We start from the raw sequence: 18,441 nt of genomic DNA, 5'->3' as shown, positions 1-18,441 counted from the left end.
TCATTACACTTAAGGTTAAATAACTACTTACGAAGTTGTAATGATGTTAATTTTGAACATTTGTGTTGATTTTGAACAAAAGTTATGTTGATTTTGAACAATATTATCATATGGTTATATAATGAATTAATTTTAATTTGCTGCCTACTGTTATTTGCAAATAAATTATGTTGTTTTTGTTTTTTTTTCTAGAAAAAACACGAAAAAAAAATTAAATGGGTCAACCCGAAGGTTGACCCGTTTATCATAAGGTTGGGTTGGGTTGTAAATTTCAACCCGTTTAAGTTAACAGGTCAGGTTGGGTCAAGGGATTCTCAACCCGCCAACCCACCAACCCAACCTGATCTTGACCCAACCCGACCCATTGCCAGCCCTAATTTTAGCCAGGTTAATTGGCTCATTAGGGTATTGTACATGGTACATTAAATCATTAATAAGCTATGGTGCTTACACTTGCACCTTTATACCGGGCGAAATCATACTTGATTAAGGAGGAAGTACAAGCTAGTATACTTTTCTGTTTTTATTATTACATTATGAGGAGTCACTTTATAAGAATTCCTAATTTTCTTTTATTTGAGTCTCTTATATATTATATGCTTCGTCTTTGACCCGGCAACCGTTGTTTATATCTAATGAGGGTTGGCTTTAGAAAGAATGTGCCAACATATATAAGTAGTTTTCTAATATATCATATATGTTATACCAAACTCGTCAAAAAACAAATTATGACGAATATATCATATATGTTATACCTAACTCGTCAAAAAACAAATTATGACGAATATATCATCCACCATAATTTCTAAATAGTAAATTATTTGTTGTTTTAATGACAAGTTTTATACTTCCTCCGTTTTTTATTAATTGCAACATATAGGATTTGTACATTTTTTAAGGAGATGAGAGAGATAGAGAGATGAAAAAAGAAACCTATGTAATAAGGAGAGAGATAGAGAGAAAACATAATCAAATTTAGTAATGTTGCAATTAATAATAAACCTCCAAATAAAGGCAATGTTGCAGTAATAAAAGAACAGAGGAAGTATGTAACATCTAACAACTAATAGCACACTCAGTCATCAGTACTCCGGTACTCTATCGAGACTTTCCTCATCGTTTAGAACTATAACTTCACGACTAATGAAAGCAAGTTAATACTACAAGGGTTAGATATGAAAACTGTACAAGGTACTAAAACGAATAGTTGAGTACATTTTGCATGGACTTCAGGTACAAGATTGAACTTTGTGTTTTCCTTTGGACTGCAATAGTGTACTGCTAAAGTCCAATTTAGACTCCACCATATAGATAAGATACACACAATTCCTCAAAGTTGGGTTGGGGAGGGGAAGATTGACCAAGCATAATGGACTAATGGAGAAAGTGAGAAAGCATCTAAAAAGTAAAAAAAAAAAAGAACTTGTAAAAGTACACAAGTTAGAGGTCCAATGATATAGCATATGTACCAATGAAATTTAAAATGATGTATATCCTCACTAGCTTCTAATGTATCATATATTCACTAGAAACTGATACTTTAAGAAAAAAAACTTTGAAAAGGAAATCTGTCAAAACTGAGAAGCTCTGTGGTCAGTAAAACAGCTTTACAAACTGACCGCGCTATCGGTAGCCAGACTGGTAAACATAGGTCTGTCTGTAACTAGTACAAGTTTTGGCTAATCTAAGTCCTGTTACCATAGATGAGCATAGGATGATACGAGGGGTGAAAACACATGGCTCCAACATGAGTGTTCTTTAAGTAAGCTACGATGTGCTTTCATCAATTCATCCTAGTTATGGAAGACTAATCCAAATCAATAACCTGCTCATTTTGGAAACATTTCAGGGGCTCTGATCGTCGGACCTTCACTGCATTGTACCCAAATGCTTCACTGACAGACCCAAACTCTCTTTCGTCATCATCACTATCAATATCTTTTGGAGTCACACGATTCTGATAACTTCTACGGTTAATCAGAAAGACATTATAATAGTAGCTAACTAACTCGGTTCTCGACTTCCTAGGGAAAAATGATCTTTCCAAGAATGGCTTGTTCAATCTAATGATTTGCTTAAAACTCTTTTCTTCTTCGATCGACCAAGAGAGAGAGACCTCCTCACCCATCCGATCAAACTTCCAGCGATAGAAAGCCAACCCCAATTCATGCCTTAATTTCTTCTTGTTTTCTGCAATGTGAAATCTGCAGCATTCTACCGAACCTGGAAAGAGGCAGTTGCAAGACTTTGGTCTTCCCTTCCCTGGAAGTTTGATTTCATTACAGGATTTGGATTTGGATTTCTCTTCTTGCAAATCAGGAGCCCAAATTTGAATGCCCAGCCACTTAGAGTCACTCTCTGAAATTATACCAGTCCAAATAGGGACTTCAGCTTGAAATTGTGGCCCTACTAAGACATGCTTCTCAACAGGGGCCTCATCGACTTCTATTTTTGTGTCTGAAGACTCCCCATTCACAAGCTCTTGCTTGTGCAACCCATTCTCTAGTGGCAACTCGGAAAGACTTTTTAGCTTACATTCGTCAACTGATGATGACTTGCAACATTGACAAGAAGGAGAATTCACTACAGATAACAGCCTTTTGCTGCATCTATTAGAGAGAATATCATCTTCATACATAGAGGGGTGCATCTTCTGTTTCTTCTGCAAATTTAGAGATATTCAGTGCCTCTGAAAACATAACTATCACATTGGCCATACCCACCCTATGTATTCACCACATATCTATTATTACCCAGTTGAGGTAGTAGCCTCACCTAAAAAATGATGCGAGAGTAAATACAGTTCAAAAGAGAAGCAATTAAGAAACAACAATTAGCATTCTATGTCACCCTAGCATGACAACAATTTAGCAGCAAGCAGCCATCTTCAGTGTTAGTGGTTCTACATATGAAGGTTGCTCCAAATCCAAAGCCAATGGCATGACCAATTCTAGTCTTTCAATGCAGCAAATACTCCAGCTAAACATGGGAGAAGAACACGAAAAAGAAAGGCAGGCAGTTTTTATAAATGCAGTGACCTGAAAAGCTAAAAATTCTAAAAGAAAGATATCACAACAAGCAGATGTAGAAAGGAATTTCCAACATATTATACAAGCCTGAAGCCACAAGAATAAGATTGTTTTTCCTCGGGGGGGTCGGAGGAGACAAATGTAAGAAAAAAAAAGGATCCCACGGTATATGGTATACTGTAGAGCTCGATTCTCTACCATTGGACCCACAAAATGGCTGAGGCACACAGGCCTCTGAATGCAAGGATGAAGGTGAGATGATCACACAAGGCAATTAAATGATGTTTCTTAACATCCTTTTGAGAGACTACTTAAGGAAAGAGTAACCTATCACTTTAACCCACAAAGAAACGAAAATAAGGGCATACTTTTAGTCTATTACGAAAATAAGGTTAGTGTAATTTGATTAACCTCGAAATGCAAATGCGACAGACCGACAGTAAACTCATACTAGTAGTATAAACAAGTATATGCAGGATACCGGCTGTGAAAATTACCCAATAAGAGCTACATATGCTACTTTCGAAGTCTGTTACTGACGGAACAAAATGAAATTATATCTTGCAGGCATGGACAGAGGGACTGAAGGAAATAATGGTGGACCAAGAAAACACTGCCATAGTAAGAGAAAGCTGGACTTGGGTAACAATGCAGTTTCTAATCTTTAATACACTTTCATTGTTTTTCCCTTTAGATCCCACATGAATACATTTGTAACAATTGAAGTACTCCTTTATCTTCAATACCTTCAATCCATTTTTCATGACAATATCCGAGCATAATGTTCTCTTCCATTCCATAATTGCTTCAGTCATTACTCACGAAATTATAGTGTTTTTTTTGTGAAATCCAATGACACTTAATTTTAGTTATCCTCACGCTAACAAAAAGGGAAGAATGAAAAGGAAGTTCAGTAGTTCTCAGTCACATAGTCAAAGAGCTCCTAAAGTTGCCATTCCACTATCACTTCTGTTTGGAACATTTAGCTTCTCAAGATTCTCTCAACGAAGATCATTTAGGTTGTGTTCATCAGATCAGACCAGAAATTTAGGACCGGACCAGATCTTGTTTTCATTTACTTATTACTTCCTCCGTTCTTTAAAGGATGCAACATTCGCATAATAACCACTATTTATCTACCAACCTTATCCAATATTCTCTAACAAAAGTGTATAAGAAAAAATATAGTCATGTGGGATCTCTTTTATTCGTCTTAATGTATACTTTCATTATATCAACTTTTTATATGTTTTACCTGTGCAAAATTAAAGATATTAAGGATCAAAGTAGTGCATTGGATAGCGGTGTACTATGCAAATGTTGCATCCTTTATTTAAAGAACGGAGGAAGTACTACATGTGTCTTTTCCGTATAAGTACAAATTATAAAAATTAGATATTTATAAATACACGATATTCCTTTCTCACAGAGCCTCATCACGAGTCCTTCTATTTTCCAGTCAAAGTCACCATGATTTTCAGAGTATCTTTTATATGTCACCCCACAGTAGGCTAGACCGTAAGCAATCACCTATCCATTGTGATGCACACAAACTTTCTTGAAGGTCAAGTTCCATGTTTTAGAAACTTAGAAACTCGAAAACTCATGGGAAACCTCTTTTGATATAACCAATGATTTCTCTCCCCTCATGGATCTTGAAGTCCAAAGATGAGCTATTCTTTCCAATAACCACTTCAATCAAAATCCAAACCAACTCTAAATTCACTAAAAATTGAAGTTCATAACACTCATAAGAGATTTACATTTCTGAAAAAAGGTTGATTTATTGTATAGGATTTTTGGTTTCATAACTTTATAGAAAATGCTGTTTTCATGCTTTCTCATTTCAGTATCCATACTGCATAGATATCACATTTCATCGTGCCAAAAAATATCATTGATTGACAAAGCAACATGTCAAGATAGAAAGGTTACTGATGACCTGACAAACATGTCAAGCTTCCACTTTTTTAATCAGTTTCTGAACACTCTTTTCATACCTCCATGAGACCTTCTACAGAAAACATATATAGAGCACAATTAAATTCTTAACTAGAGAAGTTCCGCTGAGAAATTTTATAGGGTTCATTGCATTCTTAACCAAATTTAGCGTACATTTGACAGTTCCACAATGCTGAACCTCCTTCGGTACCGTACTCAAACTCTAACCATAGTCCTTTGGTTCTTTTCATCATGCTCAAGTACGTGATGAACTCTTTCCCAGTGAGGAAGCATTAATCAATATTATTATGACTTGCTGAAAGGCTACTTTTCATCTCTCCCTTCAAGAAAGGTCTCATGTCTGTTACATTTCAATTTCTATAGATAACCGTGACATCATTAGGAGTAGAGGCAACTTATACTAGGTTTTCAGTGGGGTTGTTTCACACGGCACCTATTTCTAACCTTTTCATAAGACTGAGAGCTGACATCTTAAAAGTCATCGAAGAGTAAGCTTATCAAAATTGGAAGTTGATGTCTCAAAGGAAAACTCCAAATGCACAATTTGGCATTTATATTCGAAGATTTAAATTCTGGATTCAGTTTGTTTTATGCAATACCAATCAAGTATATCACATACATTTAGTTGATTAATTATAATCATGCATCCATTATAAGTGGATAACGTCAGCAAGTTAGTGAAACTTCAAGTTAACCATCATATAGCTATTCTTTCGGTAAATAATGATATTCATATCAAAGCATACTTCAACAAGAGCTATAAACAATTACACAACAAAACTCAAAAGTTCCCCCCTTGACGTTCTAACAAGGACAAAACAGAGCGTAAGACATATTAGAGAGGGTCAACTGGTCAAGCATTCGAATAGAAATAAGCATGACACTCACATCTAAGCTTTATGATCTAGCTTTTTAATCATATGTTCAACCATCATATTCGACAATCCACATAGTAAATGCCAAGATGAAGGGATCAGTTAATACCTGATGAAAACGAGATTGCTGATCATTTATATCAATATATTTTTTCTGCAATCTTGCTTCTCTGACAAAAAGTGCTATTGACCAGAAATCCTTGTAACCGCTTTCCTTTCCTTTGTAGCCTCCAGGTACTAATCCCATGGATGGATTACAAGGATTCTTTGCCATTTTGATCATCCAACTCAGTGTTGCACCAAACATGTCGCGCTTCCTCTTGTGAGAGGTCATATTTTCGTCAATGGCACTTTCCTTTGCCTTTTCAACAAACTTCTTACTATCACATAACATGTCCCCATCATCAACAGCAAATTTAATGACGACGTCACGCACTTTAGAATCCTCTTCAGCATCTGGCAAAAGCAAAGTCCCCTTGATGGCAACATTAATGTTCTTGCACATTTCATCATATCCAACATTATCATCCTTTGCAAATTCTTTCTCATCTGTTGAGAAATTCCTTAACCTTTTCTCTAACTCTAATGACAATAAACCCAAATTCCCTCCACATTCATAACTTCCATTCGCTGAAACCCTATCTCTAGTAATTCTATTCAACCATTGATCCAATTCATCCAAATACTTGTAATAGATCAACTTAAGAGATGCACACATTGTACAATCAAACCCAAACTTTTCAGCAACCAACCCCCACAACTTATGCTCCGAAACCGAATGAAAACCCCCCCTATCTCTCACTAAACAGAATAACTTGAACAAATCGACAGTTCGACCGTCCCCCAACAATGCAGGTATTGGCCTACTCCCATTCTTGGCATACACACCCCTCAACAAAACCATAAGAACTTGATCAAACAAACAACGCAGTTTTTCATCACAATCACCCCATTTCAGATCATCATCACTCTCAGATAAACTACCATCAATCATCTCATTGCTCTCACTATTTTCAGTGCAATTCAACTCAGACCCATGATCAAAAATTGACCATTCTGCCATTAATTTACCCTCTTCTCCAATTTCCCTCCCTACCCAATTAATCAATTCTAAAACAAAAACTAAAATGTAGGTAAATACAGCAAAAAAACTTGATCTTGAGGGCAAAATCTCCCTCACTTTCACTCTGTTTCTCTATCTCAAGTTACAATGAATTATAACAGATTAAAACACACAGCATTTTATAATCTAAAAAACTGAAAATGGGCACTAAAGATCAAAGCTTTTAATTTAATTATATACCTTGATGTGTGCTTAAGAAATATGACATGCAAGAAATAACCCAGTTCTCTTCTGCTAATAAGAGTTCACCTGAACTCCAGAAAATGGGAAAGACAAGTAAAAAAGAAAGAAACTTGGTGTCTGATTATTAGACAGCTAAGAATAGAGCAAAATGAGAGCTTTGCAAATGTATATAAGCAATCACAAGGAAATAGCTGGAAATGGAATTATAACGAGGATAAAAGACTAATTGAGGTGAAATTACAGAAGGAATTTAAGTTGGGTCAATACATGGTGCGATTAAGGAAATTCCTAAGAGAGCATGACAAGATGGGCTTGAAAAAAAAACCCTAATAATTTTGATTTCGATTTTGGGGAAATTTGGTGTGGCTTTGCAAGGACAAAGAGAGATGGAGTATAAGATATTTTTTTGGATGGTTGGTTAATTATTATATAGAAAATTATGTTTTGGCAATATGGGTTTGGTATAGAAATTATTAAAACTTAATTAGCAATAATTATAAGTATGAATGAGATAAGTCATAAATTATAATTTTTGAATTGAAAAAGAGTAAAGCTTTCATTAATAAGAGAGTTTGAAATATATATGCTATAATCAAATTAGTGATTCAAGTAGGACCGCAATCTAGCCAAACTCCATTACTAAAGTCAGTCTCGTCCATTTTTGCAAGACAGTGATCAATATAATTAAATTCATGAAAAGTTATAGAAAAATAAACGAGAGAAAATCATATTCATTCAAGAGTCTGTTGAAAAGTTTGGGATAGTTGGTCCAGACTTGAAAGGTTATTTCAATTTTTTGGTATTGTCCGACATTGGTGATGGACAAAATTTTGCTCCACTTTATATGAAGGAGCTCTTCATGATGTCTTGTACAAATTATGAAGGAGATAATAATTTAAATAGGCTATCAAAAAACGAGACACGATGATTCGCGTGCCATGCAAGACTGATGCGCTGCGCGTCCTCCATTCAAGCATTGAATTATTTATAAAAAATAAAACTACCTTTATATAAATGAGAGGAAAGAAGGATTGTGATGCATCTTAGAAAGACTAGGTGAGAAACGTTCTTGGAAGGTACCTCCCCTTCTAAGTTATAATCCATGGTTTTTGCCTAGTTGATCTTGGTTGTCTTATTATGGTGATGTCATTTTTAGTTGTTTTGACGATAGATTACGTTGTATTTGGTTGATCGCATTGATGATTTGAACAGTTAACCTAATAGATCTTGATACGAGTATGATTTATACATATATAACAAACTTGAACTAAACCTAAATGGTTCAATGTATGTTAATAAAGTAAATTGTTAAATCTAGAGGTAGATCGAATAAAATCAAGTTCGTTATAGTCCCCAATTTGGCTTTTACTTTAGATTAATTTTACATATGGATGATGCATAAAACTTAAATAGGAAGAAAGATACACAACTCTCTTAGCTTCATTAGGTCAACTTGATAGCTTCTCTTAAACTCTTTTAAGTGGAAGAAATAAAATTTGCAAAAGCATAAATAAGCAAGACATACCCATGAGATAGTTTTTTCCTGATTGCATTCCATTAGACTTATTTTGAGTAAATTTAAACTAATTGAGACTTATCTAAACTAATCAAAACTTAATCTATAACCTATTAGAACTTATTAAAACTATCAAAACTTATTATAGCTTATCTTCATATATCACACTTGTTTATCCAAAAAAAAAACATGATAACTTATTTTTCAAGTGAAGACAATACGCCCTTTAATTAAACTTATTTTCATAACGTATTGGAACTTATTAAATCTTTTTTGTCTAAAGTAAGTCGAAATTGATTAGACATCCCAACATTGTCATCCAATAATCATCCAAATGGACCAAATCCCAAAGCAGACATGAGCTCTGTAGTAACTAGTAATACAACCAAACTTATATTCACATTAATACATTATGCAGCAAATCGGCAAAAGCAACAAGGAGCACACGCCAGAAAATGAAGAGCTGAGAGACTAAAATTGCCTATTTTCTTGTTGAATGAACCTATAGGCTATACACGTATGTATAAAAAATAACAGAAGAAACCCCCAAAAGAACAGAAAACACAAAGGACCTACTCCTTCCCGCCAAATTTTGCCAGTATAGAAACAGCATACAGTACAATGCAATCCATATTCAAGCCCCACTGCATTGTACCGCATGCTACCATGGTTTTTTCACCGAGGCGATTTAAGCTCCAACGTATAACAAATGGTTCTTTGAACTCTTTCCTTTCAAATCTTCTGGTCTAAAGAACCACTCGAGATATGCATCATCATTCATCACTAAACTGACACCAAATCGTGAAACTACAATACATCAACACCCATATCAAGCAGCACTCAGCAGCCACCTTGCGACCGCGACACAAATCAAATGATTACCACAAACACTTGAGCTTGGAACAAGGCTAAACACCTAAATCTTCATCAAACACCACTTCCTGCATTACAAGTCAAAACATTTCTAAGATGAAAAAAGGTGCATGGTAGATCGATTGGAGTCTTACTCATCTGAAGGGTAAAGTAAACAATAAAAAGACCTTATCACAAACAGGACAAGTTTCACTTCTTTCCATCCACTCAAGAATGCAGCAAAGATGAAAATCATGCTCGCATTTAGTCACCATCTTTGGATTCTCTTCCGAGTACTCTGCATAAAAAAATCAGTAACTATACATTAATCAGATCAGTGGCAGCAGACTGTAACGGCTACATATAACAAAAATCAGAAGTCATCAAATGGCCAACACCATCGTTTATTCACTACTATAAAACTCCCCCCATTTAGAAATGAACTTCACACTAACCATATTAGATCGTAACATCCCAATTTCCGAGTACAAAAATTCAAATACTTCCTCCGTTTCTAAATACATGCAACTTTTTCTGCCTACACTCCATCCAAAAAATTATAAAAAGTAGATATTATATAAGTGTGCATTAAGACGAATTGAATCAATCCACAGTTGACTATATTATTTTCTTATACATTTGTTAGAGAATATGAGATAAGGTTGTAGATAAATAGTGGCTACTCGGCACATGCTGCATGCATTTAAAAACAGAGGAAATATTACTTTTAACCCTCTCTCCCTCCATCCCATCAAGCTTTTTCTCTTTCTCCCAACACCTTGTCCAACTGTTTTTTTCCCCTCTATCCAATTCCAATTTTTCATTCAACATTTACAACCATCCTTAGTCTCCACTCTTAAGTCTTAACCCAAAAGTGAAGTTCATTACGAAAAGAAAGGCCTCATTCAATTGTTACCTTCGAGGCATATAGGACAATCCTCCTCTTCTATGATTGTGAAATTCGGTTCAACTGGCTTCTTAAGATCATCTTCAAATTTATCAGATGGGGTCATCTCCAAAACAGAATGTGTTTTACCATCTATATCTTTCAAATCCTTCTCTCTATTATCTGGAGTATCAGCATTGTTCATCCCCTCCTCAGAACCAGAGTTTGCTACATCGGCTGCTGTGTCACTCTTGGAAAGATGGGACTCTCTAGCATGTGGCGTCCGAGGACGTCCTAAATCAACATCATATGGAATAGGAGCAGGAGGTGGAGTGTATGTGTCTGGACTTGATGTTTCCAAATTGGTATCAACCAGCAGTCCTCCTGCCACTCCGGAAGGTGTTGCACGATTAGCAGACAAAGGCTCACGCTCCTCTGATGTCCTAGGGCACTGCAGAAAATTCAAACTATGAGCAACCTCTAACACTTACGCCTTCATACTAAAAGAATGGCAAACATTTGGTGATCTGTAAAGATAGTTTCATACTTCTACCTTCCATTAGCAATTAAACGACAATGAAGGAAAAAGTTTGACAAAAACTGATAAGCAAAGAAATGCTGAACTAGATGCTTTCTGATATTTTGAGGAACCTTAGAGTTTTATACTTTTATTTGAAGGAGAGGTGAGAACGACTGTCAGTAATTTGTGTCTCAATGTCACTGAACAACTTCCCTATCATATGTGTGTGCGTATGTGTATACATATTCAAAGAACAAGAAGGTGTCAGGTCATGGACTTGACTGTTGTAGATTTTCTGAACAGACCTGCACTAGCATAAAGGCACCATGAATGAACAGCTGCTCATATGAACACAATCTACACTGCAGAATTGCCTTCTTACTTTCTCCTTTTTATAGAAACAAAACTCTACCCAGTACAACAGAAGGTCATCATGCTTCAAACATCCAACATGTTCTATCCAAGTCATGAATCTGCTAGTGGTCGGACGGGTATGCTTCAAACATCCAACATGTTCTATCCAAGTCAAAATCCTACATGTAGTCCGAAGTTCGACGGGTTGCATACTGCTTATTGGGATAATCTACAACATTTTGGGACTCAATTGTCTTCAAGTTTACCCCAAATATAGTAGCAAAAAAAGCACAGCTTGGTGAAGCTTTCTGCTGTAACATCATCACAGCCAGTGGTGGATCTAGAAATTGAGCCACGAGGGTTCGGACTCATTTGAGAAAAAACAAGATAACTTCATTAACAAATTTAATTCGTTAGTCCAAATTCCATATTACAACCAACTAATAGCTACTCCCTCTATTTCTTTTTAATTTATATACTTTACTTTTTGGTCTGTTTCTTTTAAATCTACACACTGTTGCTTTTCTCTTCTTGATAACATGCCCCATCTACTTTCTCCTCTTTTTCCACACATATCATCCATTTTTTGATATTTTAATCCACTTTTTAGATTTTGTGTGCACCTTTTCCGTTCCTCCCTCATACTTTTGTACTTCCTCCTTGTTTCTCCCCAAAAGTGAAGTGAGTAAACTAAAAAGAAACGGAGCGACTGTTACTTTTCTTTTGGAGGAAAAGATATATTACCGTTTATTTCAATTATAAATTTGTCACATTACAACTATGATTAGTCTGATATCTTTAGTAATTCACACTAAAAAAAAACGCAAATCATTCTCAATTTCGATATAATAGCAATAATTACTTGTTTAAGCATTCCAAAATAAACAAAGGTACAAATGGACAACAAAAAGTACATAAATTCTAAAACATATTTATATATAGTATTTGAGCATAAACAATGTCATTTGCAGCTTTAAACAAATATTTCTTGAAGTAGAACAATTTAAAACTTTAAAGCCTATGGCAGAAAAATAATTGCCATGCTAAGATAATGGTGTTTCAAAGGAATGATTCACGCAAAATTGCTGTCTACCGTAGGTACACACACTCTAAGCCTTTCATCTATGTCAAATATCACAGCATAAAATTTAATACTTAAACCCAAACATGTCGTATTAAAGTTCCACGAGTGGATCAGGTAAGAATCGCCTCACTGTCATTGCCTCCCGAGGCGATGATAAAAGTAGACAAAACATTACATTAAGCAATTCCCACTGCCTAGAAACCTCTAGCGAGATGGGTGTGGAAAGGCATTCTAGAAAAATCAATCCTGGACTCTAGTTTCACCACCAAATATATCATGGTCATGGTGAAAATCTTTCTCCAATAATTGAAGCTAATGGCCACTAAATCAGACCGACATTGACTTCGGCAAAGAGCAAAAAGAGAAGTATCTTAACCAACTTGCATGTATAAGTACGTGTTGGGCTTGTATTGTATAGTGTAGAGAAGTATGAGCAAAATCTAGAGAGTGTAACTAAGTGTGTGTACCAAAAATTAGGATTATAGTGGTGACAGCTCCACAACAAAATAATAGTGTGAGTGTTGGAGTGTTCATATTAATTACCGAGTTTGTAGTGCAAGTGAGAAATTCCAAAAATAGTACTCTGTGTGTTCTCCTTTTAAATTCTTATCCAAGTTACAACATATACTGTTGTCAAAAGAAATTGCAATAATAGCTACTTAATCACCAAGTTATCTTCTTCAAAATGGGCAGACTTTCACTTTGAGTCACCAAATAGATTGCATGTTCACCACATAAAGAAGCATTTATCTTGATGAATGTTGCAGCATAACTCTGACATTGGACACTTTACATTTTACAACCATCACTTTTGAAATGGTTCATCAGACATGAAAAGGCGGGCAATAGAAAACGATGTTCCAACTATTCAATTCTTCCTTTTTTGGGTGGGTAGGTTTTTTTTTGGGGGGGGGGGGGGGTAATCAGAACTAGATTTCTTACATAATAGTATGTTGGGGAGCGAACTGGTTCAGATCTTCTAGACGAAAAGCAGCAACAGCAGCAACCTCCCATTCTTCTCACTTAAACTCTGTTATCCACTTGAAATTATTTGAATTTGGAGCATATCTTCCTGTCTCCCTGCACAGAGAAATATTTCTTTAAGCAAAAATTCAAACAGCAGCAGCAATTCAGTGAAAGCCTACCATAGGCTGCATCACAGGGAGGTCCGGATGTACACCAACCATCCTACTCCCAGACTACATTGCATGAGAAAAAAAGAACAGGAAGGGACATCACACAAACAATTTAAGGAACCCATCAATTAAGCTTCAACAAAATAAAGAAGAAAGACGGTCATCAGAATTACCCTCCGTGCATTCCCAAATGCTCACAAACAAATGATTTAAAAAGCATGAGATAGTAGTGCAAGGGTTGGTGGCAATATCATCTTTCAAACATATCTTAAAGGTTACAAATCACAATGACTACAATGAAACGCATAGTACAGGTTTCAAGTAGTTAGTTTGACAGTTTAAGGCCATGAAGCTGCTACGCCTATCATATATCCAAATAAGGATCCTATGTCCCACGTGGTAGGGACATGATATCACATCCAGTGTCCAGTGGCGGATCCAGGAATTGGACTACGTGGGTTCAAAATAATTTTAATATAAATTTCAAATTGAATTTTTCTATTTGGAGTTACAATTTTCTAAAGAAAAGAAAAAAAAATTAGACTATATATCAACATTTGTACTTAGTGAGGCTTTCATTCTCGATTAAATCATTACAAAAAAAATATGGTAAAATTAATTTCTTGTAGTAATGAAAAACTATCAATTTTTTAACAAGCTACATTATATAAACTCGAATTGAGTATTACTATTAAGACATTTTTCATTGAATTAATATATATATAGCTAGTTCAAGCATGATATAGACAAAAAGATAATGGAAGTTAATCAAATTTATTACTTTTTCCTATATTTGTACTTGGTGGAAGGGAGAAATTTATAGATAAACAAAAAGAGCTAAAAAAATAAAGGAGGATAAAAAAAAGAAAAGATAACCAATATAACATAATCATAAAGGAAGGATAGAAAAAAGGAAACAAAGAAGACGAAACAGTAACAACACATTAAACAGATTCGAACACGCGACCCTTCATCAGGAAAACAAGAAAAAATACACATGCTTTACCGCTGAGCCATGACACATTTAGCTGAAATAATAATGCGCTGTTGTTTATATATTTTCATCTTTTGTTTTGCCCAGTTTTTCAGTTTTTGACGCAGATCCACGTGGGTTCAGTTGAACCCACTGAACCCACGTTGGATCCGCCCCTGCCAGTGTCCCACATAGTTCTTATCTTAACACCTCACCCACTTACATAAATTATTTAAGATGGATAATTTCATATCGATGATGTGGTGAGATTAGAAGTGAGGGGGACGCAAGATGGACCTCAAACGGGACATATAATCTCAATCCTACCCATATATCCTATCTTGAACCTCAGTCGCATTTCCTTCATACTAGCAATATACATCTACATTAATCCTTCATTTATACACTCATCACATAATTTCTTGCTAAGATACTATGTAAAGTTCTCTTACACCCTATAGAAAGTAGAAACATGTCGGTACAAAGATGTAGCCAAAGTGTTACAACCAACTTCAGGGTAGGAAATGATTCTGCGAGAAGGAAATCATTCTTGGTGTTCGTGGTTTCTTTACCTTTTTTATGTTCTATCTACATATGAGGAGTAGATTAAGTTGGTAAAGTACTCCGTCACCTATGGCTTAACATGGAATCTTATTAACCAATGGTAGGCATATTAATTTCTTGACGGGCCACGTCTGGCTCTTATATATCATGGTTGTGCACCCTCAAGTAATCCATCACCCAAGCGATTAACTCGTTGGCATACAGGTGTATGCCCGTTCCATGTTACGTGAAAGATACGGTGACTTAGAGGAAGACCAATATACTATCAAGAGATCACACTAGCTCCCAGAAACACCACATCAAGCAGTTCGGCATTCAGCCATGTCAGATTCTGCTCAAAAACAGTGTCGCAGATAGTAGATAAGCATAAGAAGTAGTAATCAATCTCTTACAGCTGAATATATATTTCCACAAATTAACGGTCAAAATTTCATACAGGTTGGGGAAATATTACCACCGAAGTTGGATTTGGCCATCATTATGATTCCTACTTGATTCATTAGTTTGCCACAGCTATTAAGATTTAACTAGTTTGCATATAATATTCGAATTGACATTGTACTCAACCTTAAGACATGTTATATAGATCAAAAGCCCTATCCGGAAATAGCTAAATACAAGAGATCATCCACAAAATCCTGCATCCTTCCCTCAACCTAGCTAGCTCGAATATACCCAAAGAAGCTAAGAGCCCGTTTGGTTTGTTTTTTAGCTTCGCAGAAACGGAATGGAATTATCGACTCCAGTTACCAATCATTTGGTTGACATTTATTTTTATTTTTTTCCATCTCTTTGCCTAATCCAAAACCCTCAACTTGTTACCTATGCTTCCCTTGCAGCTCAGATTCCGGTCTCTAGCCATAATGCAAAACCAAGCCAACAACTCCATCTCCTCCACTGGTGGCACCTCCACAGCTCCGCCGTATCACTACCCCAACATGGCAACCTCCTCCCCACCCTGACCACCAACACCAGTAGCACCTTCACACTTCCACCATCTCACCATCATTAACCACCATCCACTGGTGGCACTCCCACGGCTCCGTTTCTTTGTTCGAGTTTGAACCAAATATGCTCTAAAACTCGATTTACAAAATTACGACACATTACAAATTATGCAAACTTAAACTAAAGAATTGAATTCTGGAGCAAACAGCACTAACCAGTAACAACGAACTGCAATCAACAAAAACAATACATATATATAATTTTGAAAAGTCAATTAACAGAAAATACACGGAAAAATTACAGAAATTTCAGCACAAAATTAAGTAATCAAGTCCGCAAAATCTCATCTCCCCTAAAAAACATGATCACATCTAAAAATTAACCACCATCAGCAAAATAAATTACAAATTGAAATGAAGCACAAACAAAGGCAAGAACTAAAACCTAAAGATTAAAACACAAGTATGAACAAAAGTAAAAGTCGCTGAAACACAAAAAACAAAAAACTCAATCAAATATATGCTAAAAAAGTAGTAAAAAAATAGAAATTAAAAACAGAAAATTGAAGAAGAAATTCAGAAAGAAGAAGATAGTTACCTGATAATATCGAAATCAGATAAAAACGCAAGTTTTGTTTGAGGAGAGAGAAAGCGAGTGGAATTTCGGCGGTCGAGTTTAAGCTGACGCCTTTTTTTTTCAGCGGAGAAAAGAGAAAAGAGAAAAGAGAGAGAAGAATTTTCCACTGCGAGAAAAATATTGTCAAATTTGGAGGAGATTTTGATATTGTCACGCGCTAAAGGAAAAAAAGGGTTATGTTGGTTGTACGTGTTCTTCGTTTTTGGGAGAGATGGTAAGTTGACGTGTCAATTTAGAGACTACGTGGAACATTAATTTTTTATTATCCGCTATCGAATCTAAATACTCATCAAATACGGAAGGTAAGTAGCGATTAGGCTTTTAGGGCCGGTTTTCCCCAGCTTATTTTCAGTTCAGTTCAGCTTAATTCTTTTATAACTATTTTGTTAAATATTATTATTATGTTGGTATAATTTATTTTACTAATTACTCTTATTATTATTATTATTATTATTATTATTATTATTATTATTTTTATATCATTACTATTAATTATTATTATTATTATTATTATTTCTATATATTATTTTGTTTATTATAGCTTTACTCATTATTATTAGTATTATTATTAGGAGGAACATGGTTTAGGTCAAAGCGCAAATAACCCACGTTTTTTAGCCCATAAACCAATCAAATCGCGTCAAAACGGTTTATGATGCAATTTTCGCGGTCCAATCCAATCATTATTTTTAATTTCTAAATATTATTATATTATTACATCTAATTATTAAAATAATAATATTAAATTACTTCTTAGATATTATTGTTATTATATAATCATCATCAAGTATTAATATATTAATACAAATAATATAAAATAATTATTATTATCATCATTAATTATTATTATTAATTTATTATTATCAATATTATTTATTTATAACTATCATTTAAAAATATCCAAAATACTATTATTATTATTATTATTATTTATCATTACTACTTGTCATTATAATTATTATTTAATATTTATATTATTATTGTTTAAATATTATTTATATATTTATTACATTTAATTTAATTCAATTCAATTCAATTCAATTCAGTACAGTTCAGTTCGGTTCGGTTCATTTTAGCTCCAATCAGTTCAGTTCAGCTGTTTTATGCCGAAGAGAATAGGCCCTTACTCCCTTCGTCCCAAAATATAGTTCCCATTTCTTTTTGTACAGTCTCCGAGACGTATCTTTGACTTATTACATCTTTTATTTCGTATTAGTAAAAAATATAAAAAATTGATATTATGAATGTACATGTTGAGACGAATCAAACAACACCCCACATGAATATGTTTTCTTGTATACATTAATGAGAATATTTGGTCAAAGATTTTTAATTTTGACTCATAAAATAGAAATGGAAACTATATTTTGAGACGGATGGAGTAAAATGGGAATGATATAATATTCATGTTTGCTAGTGAATGGCATAACTTCGAATTTCGATCAATAATATCTCAGATTATCTTTTACTTTTTCTATTAGGGTTGACCTTTTAGAAGGAACTCCAAATTTTATAAAAAAATCTTTAAACATAAAAGACTTGAAGTTGATAGTCAAATTTTCTACAAGTTTCTTCAATTCAACTTTTCTTGGAATGTATCAAAAAAATTTAAAAGACAAAAACTTAGTTTGATGCATGTTTGTTATTTGGTTTACTTGCATATTTTGATCAATTTTAAATATATATATATATATATATAGAGAGAGAGAGTCTATTTTTCAACATTGTTTGGTCGGGGATGTCCTTCATTTTTCTTAGGGGAACTTCCATCGTTTTTTTGTATTATTTCTTGTTTGTGTT

General features: G+C 34.6%; 2 protein-coding genes across 5 annotated transcripts; both read right to left on the bottom strand.

Annotated features, from left to right (window-relative positions):
- Positions 1–1,440: 1,440 nt before the first annotated feature.
- On the bottom strand, positions 1,441–7,576 carry LOC104892273 (AT-rich interactive domain-containing protein 2). Its single transcript, XM_010678155.4, has 2 exons — positions 5,976–7,576; positions 1,441–2,662 (listed from the first exon to the last, which is right to left on the bottom strand). Exons 1-2 carry the CDS (start codon positions 6,927–6,929, stop codon positions 1,808–1,810), a joined length of 1,809 nt encoding a protein of 602 aa, XP_010676457.1. The 5' UTR covers positions 6,930–7,576; the 3' UTR covers positions 1,441–1,807.
- Positions 7,577–9,048: 1,472 nt separating this feature from the next.
- Positions 9,049–16,791, bottom strand: LOC104892272 (probable E3 ubiquitin-protein ligase RHB1A). 4 transcript variants are annotated; one of them, XM_048645164.2, is made up of 6 exons: positions 16,603–16,786; positions 13,530–13,583; positions 13,327–13,464; positions 10,457–10,877; positions 9,729–9,838; positions 9,049–9,629 (listed from the first exon to the last, which is right to left on the bottom strand). In XM_048645164.2, the coding sequence occupies exons 3-6, from the start codon at positions 13,396–13,398 to the stop codon at positions 9,597–9,599; spliced, it is 636 nt and encodes a 211-aa protein (XP_048501121.1). In that variant the 5' UTR covers positions 13,399–13,464; positions 13,530–13,583; positions 16,603–16,786; the 3' UTR covers positions 9,049–9,596. The 4 variants fall into 4 exon arrangements, with proteins under 4 accessions (XP_048501121.1, XP_010676456.1, XP_048501122.1 ...); XM_010678154.4 differs by lacking the exon at positions 13,530–13,583 and having other exon boundaries at positions 16,603–16,785; XM_048645165.2 differs by lacking the exons at positions 13,327–13,464; positions 13,530–13,583; positions 16,603–16,786 and adding an exon at positions 11,252–12,106.
- Positions 16,792–18,441: the final 1,650 nt, after the last annotated feature.

The sequence above is a fragment of the Beta vulgaris genome, chromosome 5 (assembly GCF_026745355.1).
Source record: "Beta vulgaris subsp. vulgaris cultivar EL10 chromosome 5, EL10.2, whole genome shotgun sequence".
Classification (NCBI taxonomy): Eukaryota; Viridiplantae; Streptophyta; class Magnoliopsida; order Caryophyllales; family Amaranthaceae; genus Beta; species Beta vulgaris.
This window is presented reverse-complemented; position numbering and strand designations above follow the sequence as displayed.